Source organism: Chiloscyllium plagiosum, chromosome 16 (assembly GCF_004010195.1).
Source record: "Chiloscyllium plagiosum isolate BGI_BamShark_2017 chromosome 16, ASM401019v2, whole genome shotgun sequence".
Classification (NCBI taxonomy): Eukaryota; Metazoa; Chordata; class Chondrichthyes; order Orectolobiformes; family Hemiscylliidae; genus Chiloscyllium; species Chiloscyllium plagiosum.
Window position 1 is genome coordinate 67,862,548 of NC_057725.1, and position 15,145 is coordinate 67,877,692.

Consider the following 15,145-nt stretch of genomic DNA (forward strand, 5'->3'; position numbering starts at 1 on the left):
GGTGAGAGGGGAAAGATATAAAAGAGACCTAAGGGGCAACTTTTTCACGCAGAGGGTGGTACGTGTATGGAATGAGCTGCCAGAGGATGTGGTGGAGGCTGGTACGATTGCAACATTTAAGAGGCATTTGGATGGGTATATGAATAGGAAGGGTTTGGAGGGATATGGGCTGGGTGCTGGCAGGTGGGATTAGATTGGGTTGGGATATCATGGACGGGTTGGACCGAACGGTCTGTTTCCATGCTGTCATCTCTATGGCAGGTGGGATTAGATTGGGTTGGGATATCATGGACGGGTTGGACCGAACGGTCTGTTTCCATGCTGTACATCTCTATGACTCTATGACTCTATCGCCGGCATCCACAGTTCTTTGTTTTAATATAGCATTAAATTAATGCTACTTGTAGGATACGAGGAAGGGTGCAGGTTTCTATATTTAGTTCTGATGACAGGTCAAATTGTTAAGAACAATGTACAACTTGAAGTTTAATTTATACTTTGTGCGTTAAGAAGGGTAGACCTAGTTTTTGCTTAACTTTTTTTTACAATTTTTATGGGCTTGGTACTGCAAAGCCTGAAAGCCTGTTTGTTGACACGCAGTTTTAGTGATGTTTTACATCCTCTGAACTGAAGAGACTGAGGTTATAAGTTCAGTGCGTTAAAGACAAAGAAAAATCAAGATATGCTCCAGTCTGGTGACAGGCAATCCATGAACATGCAGAGAATGAAACATCTGGAAGACTCTGAGGGAAGGACTCATTTTGGAAGCATGAAATATGGAAACTGAGTTGGGGAACTCATCTTTGCTCAAATGTTTAAATAACATTGTGGGGAAATTTCCAATCCTGGCAATAGTGTGAACATCAGGAAAATTTGGCAATCATGGTCATTACATTGTTTAAATTTATTGCCTTCTCATAATTAGATAACCTGAATTAAAAGTGTCACCTCTGCGTGGTTTCTATAAAAAACGTTTCATGGTTAGCAGTGATTGACAGTGTTTCAGAGTTGCCATTTGCACACTGAACTGCAAGCAGACAGTCTGTGAAATGCATGGTGCCATTATTAAGAGACGTGTTTGTCCTAATGGCATACTGTCTAAATTTCATTCCCCTGATGTATTATGAATACTTCAGTGGTATACTGTACATATGGATAAGGTTACTAATCTTCTGAACTCTGAGCCATGACATTGGCCTTCTTCTCCAGCCTACAATGCATCAATGTGATTTTAATGCGATTGATGTATGGGCTCAGATGCTTTCTTTGTGATACTTCCAATAAATTATTGGCTCCCACATCTGATATAGAAATTTAGTGACTGACAGGAAGCAAGGGACAAACCAGGATAGTACAGGCCAATCAGTTTAAACGCTGGTGAGAAAACTATTGGAAGCAAATTTAAGGAACAGAATTAATCTACACTTGGAAAGGCAGGGATTAATCAATAATAGTCAGAATGGCTTTGTTAAGACGAGGTCATGTCCGACCAACTTGAATTAATATTTTAAAGAGATCACTAGGTGTGTAGATGAGGGCAATGCATTTGGTGGAGTCTCCTTAGACTTTGACAAGACTTTTCATAAAGTCCCACATCGGAGACTGATAGTGAAGGTACGAACCCACAGGGATCCAAAACATTTGGTTAGTTCGATCCAGAACTGGCTGATTGGCAGGAAGCAAATGATAATATTCGAGCGGTAATTTTGTAACTGGAAGTCTGTGTGGAATCATTTTTAGGACCCTTGCTGTTTGCAGTATGTATAAATGGATGTAAGAGGCTTGATCAATAACTTTGCAGATGATATAAAAATTGAGATAGTAAATTTTAAGAAGGATAGCCTTAGGTTACAGAGCTGGTCTGATGGGATGATCAGTGGCAAACAGCATTCCATTTGGATAAGTGTGAGGTGATGCATTTGGGTAGGACAAAGGAGGCAAGAGAATACATGATGAATGGCAGAACCCTAGGAAGAATGGAGGGTCAGAGGGACTTTACCATGCATGTCCTCAGGTCCCATAAGGTTATGTAGACAATACTTGCTTTTATTGGCCAAGCCATAGAATTTAAGAGCAGAGAAGTTATTTTGCAACTGTATAAACTCTTGATTTAGTGACAGTTAGAGAGCAGTATGGAATCCATATTATAAGAGGGATGTGATTGCACTGGAAAGAGTGTATAGGAGATTTACTAGGAGAGTTTTAAAAAATTAAGAAAGATAGGATAGACTGATGTTATTTTCCTTGGAGTAGAGATGGCTGATGTAAGATATTGTTGAGTGTATCAAATTATGAGTGGCATAGACAGGATAGACAGGAAGAAACCTTTCTCCTTGGTGCACGCATCAATGACTGGAGCATATATTTAAGGTAAAGAGCCGATTTAGAGGGGGAAAAACTATTGAATCATTGTGAGAATCTAGTGCCTAATACCTGTGAGGTTGGTAGAGCAGAAATTCTCAGAACATTTAAGACATATTTAGATGTTCATTTGTGATGCCAAGGCATACAAGGCTATTGACCAAGAGCTGGAAAATTGGATTAGAATAGTTCGATGATTGGCTTTGACGAGTCCAGATGTGATGGGCTGAATGGTCTTTTCTGTACGCCCGGGGAGGCAATGGCCTAGTGGTATTATCGCTAGACTATTAATTCAGTGACCCAGATATTGTTCTGGGGACTGGGTTTGAATCCTGCCATGGCAGATGGTGGAAAAACAATTCAATAAGAATCTGGAATGAAAATTCTCATGATGGCTACAAACCATCATTGGAGAAAGATCAAATGGTTCACTAATGTTCTTTAGGCAAGGAAACTGCATCCTTACCTATTCTGGCCTACGTGTAACGCCAGTCCCACAGCAATGTGGTTGACTCTTAACTGCCTTGTAGGCAATTAGGGATGGCAATAAGTTCTGGCCCAGCCAGTGATGCCCTCATCTCATGAATGCATTAAAAAAATTCTATGACATTTGTTATGGACGAGGCCAGACCACTCAAAATATTCTTGCCCAGGCAACCCAGACCTTAACTTTGCAATTTGTTTTGGTAAATCTACAGTGAGACTTAGCCAGAGTAAGCTAGCTAGGTTGACTACTAGGTTTTAAAGCAGACAGAAATTTATTCACAAAATTACACAATGAAAGACAAAGAACACAATAAAGAACCCCTAAGAACTCGGTCTATCTAAACTAGACTTAATTATGCTGTTCTGAATATACACAACAGTCCCAATAAGCAAACTCCCTTAAAACACAGTTAAAACATGGAACAGATGCTTACAGGTTGAAGTTAGAGGGCAGAAAGAGAGAGAGAGTTTCCACACAGCTCACTGTTGAACTCCTAACTCGTTCTGGACTGTACTGCTTAGCTAGAGAGCTGACCGCTCCCCTTCCATTATGCAGGTCGCCTCTAAAACATGACCACTCTAGCCTGAAGTTTCATCTGTTCACATAATAACAAAAGGCCTCTCAAAATCTTTTAATCTATGTACCAAACGAGTCTAATCGGCGCTGGGTATGTTTACGACCCCTCTGAAAGAAACCAAGAATATAGTATCCTTTAGAAAAGGGACATCTTTTAGTAAAAAGGAAGCTGTTTTGTGACATATTGTGGCATTGCTTCAAATGCAAAAGCAACATCAAAAGTGATAACAATTAGACTCAGCAAGCTCAGCGAGAGGAGCAACTTATAACAACTGATAGAGATTGTCAAAGGTGAGAAGCAACAGGTGAAGGTGCCAGAAGGACAGAGGAGCAGGATGTGACCCTGCATCCACATGCCTCACCATCAACTGCATCTTTTGGAAAGATAGTGTGTATTCAGATTAAAACAACTAGGCGAAAGTGAGGAGTGCAGATGCTGGAGATTAGTAAAGGGCTTTTGCCCGTAATGTCGATTCTCCTGCTCCTCGTATGCTGCCTGACCTGCTGTGCTTTTCCAGCACCACACTATTGACACATGCAAACTAAGATTGTCCCAAGTCATCATCACCACATGGTGTCATTTGCTGAGCAGAACTTGTGCTCGCAGGATACAACTGCCCCGAATTTTATGTTGGCAGCTCATTTTAAGGAGCAACTCGGACTTATGTGGCAACTCACAATTCTCAATTCTCAAACCAGTCAAACCATGAGTGCATATCTGGATGTCACTTTCTCTAGGTTACAGCTATTCATAATCTTTCTCTCAATATAAGGAAAATAATGCAGCCAGGGCAGAGGAATTCTGGACCATCACTGTTTTCTGTCAGGTGCAGTCACATTGCTTTTGGATTATTTATCACCAAACTGCAGAGATTATCAACAAAAAAAAGTACCACTTTATCAGTACTCAAATTATATGGTGACAACAGATTTTAGAGATTGCGCCAGATGTCCTGGGATGTAGATGAACTAGAAACACTATAGGTTCCTGTCTCCTTCAATGGCTCTCTGGTAATAGGAGCATGGCAGCTTGGGACAAGGACTATCCCTCCAAACATGGCTGAAGACCCCTTTATGAAATGCTCAGACTGTTGCAGAATGAAGGTACTGTGCTACTCATGCTTTCACTGGGGCCATAAGGGGAATAAATTTTAGGCCTCCTTAAGATGAGGTTTTGACACCTTGAATGATGCATTGGAAGTTGAAGTTCAGACTGAAAAAGGATGTATTATGGTGGCATGCAGTACTCTTCACAACTGCATCTAACAAATGAGAAATGTCCGAGATGAAGATGAAACAGGGGATCGAATACAGTCTTTTAAAGGTGAAGATGAAAATGACTCATTGGTTCAGGAGAGAGGGGGTAGACATTCAAGATTGCAATGCATCATCCAGGTTGAGAAGCCAAGAAGAATCTAATTGAAATCCACTTTCAGGATGTATGAGCTGAGTTTGGACCTTGTTTAATCGTGTAGCTTCCTTTTGGTTTTTTGGGAAACAACCACTGCCTGGCCCCAAGGATATGGGAGAGCACGAGAGGGTAGCAGAGAGCAAGAGAGAGCACGAGGGGGTGAGAGCATGAGAAGCCTCTGAGAGTGAGAGAGAGCATGAGAGGGTGAGAGAGAGAGAGCATGAGAGGGTGAGAGAGAGAGAGAGAGAGAGCGCGAGAGGGTAAGAGAGAGAGCAAGACAGGGCGAAATAGAGCGAGAGAGAGCAAGAGAGAGTGAGAGAGCATGAGAAGGTGAGACCGAGAGAGCACGAGAGAGAGAGAGCAAGAGGGTGAGAGAGAGGGTGGGAGTGTGGGAGAAGGTGAGAGAGATGGAGAGAGGATGAGAGAAAGAGAAAAAGGGTGAGGGAGAAAGGATGAGAGAGGGAGAGAGGATGAGAGGAGAGATTGTGTGAGAGACAGAGTGAGAGAGAGGGTGTGTGTGTGTGTGTGTGTGTGTGTGTGTGTGTGTGTGTGTGTGAGAAAATCAACCCTGGGGTCATATCCTTTCACCCCGGGAGTCCCTGAAGTCTCTCCTTTCTCCCCTTTATTACTGAGCTAGGAGAGGGGGTTTCGATGACCCTTTGCTCACCCCTGAAGGGGCTTCTGTTGGCTTGGAGAGTAATGGATGTTGTTGGCGCTACCCCCAGTCGGTCTCTTGACTCTGTCACTTCTTGTCAGTATGTACCGGTTCGTGGATGAGAAGATTGCTCGTTCTCCTTTTCTTGAGTCTGCATCTGGCTGTGGCTGATTTTCTTGATGCTGGCTGGATGTTTTGCTGAGCAACAGCAGAGATCAGGGTTCCCCAGTTGTACTGACTGTCGGTTTGTTTTATCTCCTGCTAAGTCTGGATTTGAACACTGAGCTGTTGTTCCTTCTGTCTGGTTGAATGAGGTGTGAATGGTTCTCCAATTAAAGTTCACTTCACAATGCCAGGCCAAGTTGATGATCGGGGATTCACTTCACAATGCCAGGCCAAGATTGTTTTGTGGATGTTCAGGGTGAGACCCTGTAAAGATGCTGACAATGGTCTGGAATGCATCCTCTGAGGTTGCACATATGCAAGCATCATTGGCGTACTGCAAATTGATGGTATGATCTTAGATGATGGGTGGTGACTACACCTTTTTATGGAAGGCAAGGTGGAAGAAGAGCACTAATGGAGTTGGCTTCACCATCAAAAACAAACTGGTGGACCAACTTGAAGACTCCCCCTGCAGGATAAGTAAAAGTCTCATGACACTCCGATTCACCCTAGGTTGGAAGCAGTAAGTCACAGTATTCAGTGCATATGGACCAATGCTCGATGTGAAGATCTGCGTCCCCTTAAGAGGGGCCTCTTGGTTCGAGATCGCTCAAAGGAATCGACAAATGAGGTCTATTCAAAAAGCAAGGTTCATTAGTTTATTGAATTAAGGTACCTTGACGCAATTCTATCCAGCAACACAGAGATTGAAGCTTCTGTGTTCTGTGATGAAGTTGCGCAATTACATTTGAAATTATTTATATGTTTTTTTAAGAAATAGTGCAGCCCTAATTACAAGAAAGACCAATCACATATAATAAGGTGACATGATTTACAGCAAGTTAATCCAATGATATTTTCTTTAAGAAGGATATCTAATTTACGTACATTGTCATGCCATGTATTAGTTCAAGGTTAGTTCAAATGGTCAATTAATGTGTCAGTATTCATCTTATGAAAACTCTATTGTCCTCTTATCTTTGAACTGCAAGCTAATTCTGCAAATCAGCAGTATGTTCAGCAGTATCGTTCACAGGCCATTTTGTAATATTCTTTTAAATCGAGAAACCATTTTGTTGAAATAAAAATCTACATATTTTGTTACCTAAATTCCAATTTTAGATCCTCAGATGCAGCAGCTGAGGACCAGGATAGATTCTACTCCAGCTTTAGTCAATCTCTCTCACAGATTCCTGCAGTGAACAAACTAATCGTCCTCGGTGATCTCAATGTCACAGTCAGCAAAAGTGCAGACCTTTGGAGCAATATAATCGGGGAAGTGAGAGTAGGAAGCAAAACTCCAATGGCACCCTTCTGCTCACCAAATGCAACGATCAACCTCCTCAACACCAACACACTGTTCTGCCAAAAGCATAAATGCAAGTCAATGTGGCAGCACCCACGCTCCAAACTCTGGCACCTCTTTGACTATGTCATCATCAGAACAACGGATTGCAAAGACATTAAAATCACCTGCGCCATGACAGGAGTTGACGACTGCTCGGCAGACCATTGCCTGATCTGAGCCAGAATCAATATAACTATAACCTTGCCATAGCAGAGACAAGGAAGCCGTGCCGCAAAAAAATCAACTTTGAGGCACTCAAAGACCCGGAAGAAGTAGCCTCATCCAACCAGCTCCTCTCCACAAACCTAGCAACCCTCTGCAACATTGAGTTGCAGGATCCCAGTAGCTTCTGGTCTGCCCTTAATATGGCCATCATCAATGCCTGAAAAAACTCAGTCAGCCACTCAACCAGGAAATAACAAGACTAGTTTAATGAGAATGGCCAGTTGTATAATTAATTAGGTGATTAGTGCAAGATTGTATTAAAGATGTCGTTGTGAACTATTGAGAACCCAGCATCATGAATCTCACTGTGCAAGACACTTTAACTAAACGTTCAGCCCAGTGAGTTTAGTTACGAATATCTCAGAAAGATATACTAGCTGAAGGAAAAGGTATCTAGTGAATGCACAGAAATTCACTGGATGGAAGTCAGTTACTGTTGTGCCTGTCTGAGCAAGAAGCCGTGATGTGGAGATCGGGATAATTTGTCAGTAGTGTTTTTGTTGATTGTACAGATATTGCTCGATTGAAAGGAATAGTATTAATTTTAAATAAAAACAGAAAGTAATTGAGAAACTTTACAGGTCTCACAGCAGAAAAACATAGTTAATGTTCTGAGTCCAGTGACCCTTCAACTGAATAATCTCTATTCAGAGTTACTGCTTGATCTGCTGAGTTTCTCTAACACTCTGTTGATTTCTTTGTTTGTTTTTGTTATGAAGGTATACTTAATCATGGAAAGAAATCTTTAGTACCTGTATAGTTAATGGAACCATTCATTATTAACACTGTCTTCACTTAGAGAACAAATTAAATCTTTGATAGCGAGTTTTGAGAAGATTTGTAGCTCAGGTTGAGGTTCTGGATGTAGGTTTGCTCGCTGAGATGGAAGGTTCATTTTAAGACGTTTCATCACCCTACTAGGTAACATCTTCAGTGAGCCTCAGGATGAAGCACTGGTGGTGTAGCCCACTTTCTATTTATGTATTTGGATTTCCTTGGGTTGGTGATGCCATTTCTTGTGGTGGCATCATTTCTCATGGTGATGTCATTTCCTGTTCTTTTCTCAGGGGGTAGTAAATGGGATCCAAGTCAATGTGTTTGTTGATAGAGTTCTGGTTGGAATGCCATGTTTCTAGGAATGCTCATGTGTGTCGCTGTTTGGCTTATCCTAGGATGCATGTGTTCTCCCAGTCAAAGTGATGTCCTTCCTCATCCGTATGTAAGGGTACTAGTGAGAGTGGGTCACGTCTTTTTGTGGTTAGTTGCTTCTCATGTATTCTGGTGGCTAGTTTTCTGCCTGCTTGTTCAATTTAGTGTTTGTTACAGTTCTTGCAAGGTATTTTGTAAATGACATTAGTTTTGCCTGTCTGTATAGGTCTTTTTAATTCATTAGCTGCTCTTTTAGTGTGTTGGTGGGTTTGTGGGCTACCTTGATGCCAAGAGATCTGAGTAGTCTGGCAGTCATTTCTGAGATAAGCGCTTCTTCAGGATTCCTGAAGAAGGGCTCATGCCTGAAACGTCGATTCTCCTGCTCCTTGGATGCTGCCTGACCTGCTGCACTTTTCCAGCAACACATTTTTCAGCTCTGATCTCCAGCATCTGCAGTCCTCACTTTCTCCTAGTCATTTCTGAGATGTCTTTGATGTAGGGTAGAGTGGCTAGGGTTTCTGGGCATACTTTGTCTGCTTGTTTGGGCTTGTTGCTAAGAAATCGGCAGACTGCATTCATTGGGTACCCGTTCATTTTGAATACACTGTATAGGTGATTTTCCTCTGTTCTTGAAAGTTCCTATGTGCTACAGTGTGTGATGGCTCATTGAAATAATGTTCTAATGTAGCTTCGTTTGCTGGGATGATTGCTTCTGTAGTTCAGTATTTGGTCCGTAGATTTCCTGTAGACGCTGTTTGGAAGTTCCCCATTGGCTGTTTGCTCTACTGCAACATCTAGCCACAAAAAAGACATGACCCATTCTCACTAGTATCCTTACATACGGATGAGGAAGGACACCACTTTGACTGGGACAACACATCCATCCTAGGACGAGCTAAACAGAGATATGCACAAGAATTCCTAGAAGTGTGGCATTCCAACCGGAATGCAATTAACAAACACATTGACTTGGATCCCATGTACCACCTTCTGAGAAAAAGAACAGGAAATGGAATCACCACAGGAAATGATGTCACCAACCCAAGGAAACCCAAATGCAAATAGAAAGCGGGCTACACTACCAGTGCTTCATCCGGAGGCTCACTGAAGATGTTACCTAGTCTGGTGACGAAATGTCCGAAAATGAGCCTTCCAGCTCAGCAAGCAAACCTACATCCTAAATCTTGGAAGTTCACCATTCTATATATTTGCTATCAACCTCTTGGCATTAAACTGAGGCGTCAGCAGGGCCCAATTACTGAAGACCCACCTTATTCTTCAGCAGAGGGACCTTACACAGTGGTCCTTCCCCACCTTGCCATGGCAGCAGCTGCCTCAAGCTTCAGCGTGCCTCTCAGCACATAGTCCTGGACCTTGCAATGTGCCAGTCTGCAACACTTGGTCACGGTCAACTCTGACCAGCAAGTTTTGGGCAGACCAAAGAGTATCTTTCACTGAGTTTTTGATCCTCCAGATGTAGTTGATGTTCGTCTCAGTGTGCGTCCTAGGGAACAGACTGTCATGGAGCTGCTTGGAACAAACCTCGACATACAGCTCTGCATTCTTCTTTTATTTTAATGTGAATTTGAATCCTTTTCTGGTGTTTCTAATGAAGTCTTTCTAACTATTTCCTCTAAGGTATTGTAGCTCATGTTTGTTATGTTCATCGCGAGTTTACCATATTAGTTGCAGACAGATGGTCCAAGTGTGAGATTGTTACAAAACTGTACAGAAACTTGTCCACCCTCTTCACTAATCTATGCTGACAGACATGAGAAGCTGTCTGGCTTTGTGTCTGTGCTAAAAGGCAAATGAAGGCAGAGGTGCAATGAGAATCTGAGTAAGTGCAAAGTGAGTGAGCATTGTTCAGATTCATGCCAATTCATGCCTGTGCCTGTGCACAAAGTGACATGATAACAGCATTGCAATGAAAGTCTCGTAATTTTCTAAAGTGCAGCATTTAATGGTGTCCTGCATTTTAACTGAGTCAAAGATGTGCCATTCTGATGTAGTGAGGCTGATATACTTCCAATGTTACAACACAGTGGTGAACCCTTCTGTTAATTAAACTAAGCATCTGGAAAAAACTCATCTCGCCTTGTAATCTGTTAAAATACAAGTGACAGAAAACTCCCAAATTCCACTATCTAAAAAAAATCAATTTATTCTTTAACGCTAAAAGTGAACATTAAACAACTATTCACAACTCTAAGCCCCCTTTTCTCTTAACAGCTTATTATTTGCTTCCAATCTCTATAACAATATACTGTTCCAATAAAACACTTATTGAAATTATATCAACTTAATTTCAAAACCATACAGCGGCTGTTGTCTTCGGTGTCTGTCATCTTCCAGCTGAAGATCTGCTTGTAAGGTCCTTCTGCCAAAGAATAATAGGGGTCCATTCAGTAAATGGTTCTTGCTGAAGCCTCAGCTAAATGACTAGAAGTTGACAGCAAATGTAGAGAATGGTGAACAAAGATTTAATTTGTTCTAAGTAAAGACAGTATAGATATGAATGGCTCCATTAACTGTACAGGTATTATGATTAAATGTATCTTTACAGCAGCTGTTGTCTTTTTTTCATTTCAAAACCATACAGCTGCTGTTGTCTTCAATGTCTACCTTCTTCCAGCTGAAGATCTCTTTAGGTCATCATCTTTCTTTTTACTGTGAAGATGTTTCATATGTAAAGGTATCTTGAATAGAGAGTGTTTCAATGTCTTGGGTCTGTCTTGATGGCAGTTATTCTGTCTGATTTTCAAAATGCCTGCCATTTAAAAAAAATCCACAACATTGGATCGTCTCATTGGTTCGATGTTGGCAAAATAATAAATTCAAACTCACTTGGGTTTTAGTATCCTGGGGCATACTTTAAACTGATTGGTTAAATTCAAATTGTTGTCAAAACAGCAACCAACTCAGGTATTTATTTCACAGCCAAATGCTCCTTTTTTTCAGTTTTACAGTACACTGAGACTGCTGCCAGTGCTGTCTTGTAAACTCTCAGTGCAGAACTGCATTCACTCTCTCCTGAAAGAGACAGTGCATGCCTTCAACTTCATAACACCAATGTCAACCTCTGTACACACTGCCAATGGATTGTGCCATGTGTTGTGGGGGGATACTAGGCAAGATAGAGAGTTGAGGGAGCAAGCAGCTAGCTGGAACTGCCAGATACCTGCTCAGTCTTTGATATCAACAATTGTTGTTGTCTAATTTCCCTCCAAAAATAAAGCATGTTTAGGCACTAATAAGACATTAATCTATACAAACGAGCCTCTGATTGCACACTCGTGAGATTCTTGGCTCACTGTTAAATCTTTGGTGGAAAAAGGATTGTTTTTCGTCGACTTCAAAAATCTTTATTTTTCAGTAAGACCATAAGATATCAGAACTGAAAAAGGCCATTCAACCTATCGAGTCTGCTGCACCCTCTAATTGAAGAAACTCTTCTTTATCTCTTTCTTAAATGTGGTATCCCTTATTCTGAGATTATCCTCATTGTTCCTGAACTGTCCCACAAGTGAGGGGAAACAACTTTTCCATATCTGCTGTGAGGTCCTCGAAGAATCTTGTGTATTTCAATAAGGTCGCCTCTCATTCTTCTGTATTCAAGTAAGTACAGACCCAATCCACTCAACAACTATTCATAAGATAATTCCTATATACCTCATGTCAGCCTAGCGAACCTTCTCTTGACTACCTCAAATGCTAGGATAACATTCCTTAGATAAGGGGCTGAAAACTGGTCAAAGTTTAATTTCAGACCACATATTTGCAGCATTACTCAGACCACTCAGTTTCACTTTCAAAACATTGCCAAAATCCATCCTCTTTCCCAGTTTATCTGCTGCTTAAAATCTTCACCTTTGCTTTTGTAACTCTCGACTTGGCAGTTACAATACACTCCTGGATGGCCCCCACGTTCTAATCTCCATAAACTTGAGCTCATCCAAACATCTACTGCCTGTGTCATCACTCGCGTGGTGTCTCCATGCTTGCTGACCTACATTTGTGATTTCTTATCCAGAAACCAGAATTTTTAAAATACTCACAGGTAATTTCAAATCACCTCTTGAGTTCACATTTCCTCACTTTATAACTCCAACCGAAGAAGCCTCAAATATCTGCAACTCTCCAGTGTTGTCCTGTTGAGTATTTATGGTTTAGTTGCTGCATGGGCAAATAGCCATGCCTTTAAATATTTCAGCACTTGCCTTGACTTTGCTGTCTTCTTTTAAGGTTGTTATAACCTGCCTCATCGACCAAGTGAATGATCATATATAACATCCCCTTATGTGGCTTGGTATTATATTTTGTCTACTTTGCAGCAGCATCAGAAGTTTGGAATATGCTGTTACAACATCAAGGTGCTATGTAAACAAAATTTGCTTTTGGGTAAAATAAACCAAGAAGTTACAGATGCTGGTGATGCGAAACTAAAAATGAAATTGCTGGTGAATCTTAGCAGGTCTGGCAGTAGCACAAACGTTTTGAGATTCTTCAGAACAGAATCAGACTGGTTCTGTAACATGCGAGCCTGCACCAAGTACCTCAGCTGGAGTTCACTTTTGTTATCAAACTGCAAATATTTATGAACCTTCCATTTGCAACACCATGCACACTGCTGAACCTATTGGCAATTCTACAAAAAAAAATCTAGTTTGCAGAATTTAACCATGTGTTTTCTGTAAAAATGTTGAATGTTGCTGAATGCATCCGTGATATCCATTTACAGGGCCTTTATAAAAATACAACTACACAGAGCTGATTAGTGATCATCATATTGCACAGTCATTGATTTGATTCCAGCATCTAGCACAAGTGATCCTCAAGACTAATGGAGATATGATGAGCTCCCCAGGTCAGTTAATACCATGCAGGTCAATCATCAAACCTGTGGCCGTGCTACTCTGTATACCTTGTTGTAGCACCAGCTCAGGAGATACATGATATGAGGAGTCAAAATTGGGCAGGTGTGATAAATGCATGAATTTGAACCAGAAATAAAAATGCAAAAGCAGGTAATCAAAGTCCTTTAATTATGGCTTACAGTGCAATAAAAGGTAATGTCCAACACAGCTGAAAAGCACTTAAAACTGAGATCCCCCATTCCATTCCAAATCATTGCAGAAATAACTGATCTGAAGAGGACTGTCATTGTCCCTAACCATTGCAGAAAATGCATAAGGGAGACACAGGCATCAATTTGGTCACTGACCTACAGTTATATAATTAGTTTTTTGCCTGTCTTACTGTGCTAACTAACATGAAGTTGACATGTGGCAATACCCTTTCAAAGTAGTAGTTTTGCTTGGCTGTAGTTCAAAACTGCTCATCAATATCATAATAGATAGACTTCTATTTTTATTTTTGTAGTTCCGATAACCTGGAATGCACTGCCTGAAAGCGCAGATTCATTCATAACATTAGGTTATTGCTTGAAGTGAGAGACATGTACAGGTTTTTGGGGGAAAATAAGATGAATAGAATTGGCAAGCTTTCCCTAGAGCCTAAAGAGGCACAATGGTCCAAATAACCTCTTTTTGCTTGATATTATTCCAAGAGAGGTAGGGAGAAAATTGGATGAATATTTACCAACGAATCTTTTGTTTTGCAAATGCTTGGAAAAACAGGCTGCCTCTATTCAAAAAAACAATCATAAATCTCATTTGAATGAAATTAAATGTCACAATCTATTAAGATTGGACAGTGTGACCTTGACAATAATTAATGCCTATTGACTGTAAAGAGAAAGTTTGTAATTACATATCTTTTTTCATGACCTTAGGATGTCCCAATGTGGCAATGACATGTTCGCAGAGCCTTCATTTTTGTACTGCAGGAAGGTCACTTACCTTGCTGAGCTGAAATTTGGAAAGGACTGGGACTTTCTCAAAAGCCCATGTACTATTCTCATTGGTCCAAACATGGACAAAAGAGTTGAATTCCAGAGAGTAGGTAAGAGTGAGCTGAAAATGTGTTGCTGGAAAAGCGCAGCAGGTCAGGCATCATCCAATGAGCAGGAGAATCGACGTTTCGGGATTGAGCCCTTCTTCAGGAATGAGGAAAGTGTGTCCAGCAGGCTAAGATAAAAGGGAGGGAGGAGAGACTTGGCGGAGGGGCGTTGGAAATGCGATAGGTGGAAGGAGGTCAAGGTGAGGGTGATAGGCCGGAGTGGGGGTGGGCGTGGAGAAGTCAGGAAGAAGATTGCAGGTTAGGAAGGCAGAGCTGAGTTCGAGGGATTTGACTGAGACAAGGTGGGGGGAGGGGAAATGAGGAAACTGGAGAAATCTGAGTTCATCCCTTGTGGTTGGAGGGTTCCTAGGCGGATGATGAGGCGCTCTTCCTCCAACCGTTGTGTTGCTATGGTCTGGTGATGGAGGAGTCCAAGGACCTGCATGTCCTTGGTGGAGTGGGAGGGGGAGTTGAAGTGTTGAACCACGGGGTGGTTGGTCCGGGTGTCCCAGAGGTGTTCTCTGAAACGTTCCGCAAGTAGGCGGCCTGTCTCCCCGCTATAGGGGAGGCCACATCGGGTACAGCAGATGCAATAAATGATGTGTGTGGAGGTGTAGGTGAATTTGTGACTGATATGGAAGGATCCTTTGGGGCCTTGGAGGGAAGTAAGGGGGGAGGTGTGGACGCAAGTTTTGCATTTCTTGCGGTTGCAGGGGAAGGTGCCGGGAGTGGAGGTTGGGTTGGTGGGGGATGTGGATCTGATGAGGCAGTCACGGAGGGAGTGGTCTTTTCGGAACGCTGATAGGG

The 15,145-nt window shown here is 41.7% G+C and overlaps 2 protein-coding genes across 2 annotated transcripts in view; both read left to right on the forward strand.

The window, feature by feature from the left end:
• The window catches only part of LOC122558128 (mucin-6-like), a 48,509-nt gene extending 42,848 nt beyond the window's left edge, over positions 1–5,661 (forward strand). Inside the window, exon 4 of the mRNA XM_043706447.1 lies at positions 5,592–5,661. Within this exon, the coding sequence (XP_043562382.1) occupies positions 5,592–5,661 (70 nt within the window). The remainder of the gene's footprint in view (positions 1–5,591) is intronic.
• A 356-nt stretch (positions 5,662–6,017) lies between these two features.
• Positions 6,018–15,145, forward strand: part of LOC122558129 (mucin-6-like) — a 189,202-nt gene continuing 180,074 nt past the window's right edge. The window contains exon 1 of the mRNA XM_043706448.1: positions 6,018–6,178. Within this exon, the coding sequence (XP_043562383.1) occupies positions 6,018–6,178 (161 nt within the window). The remainder of the gene's footprint in view (positions 6,179–15,145) is intronic.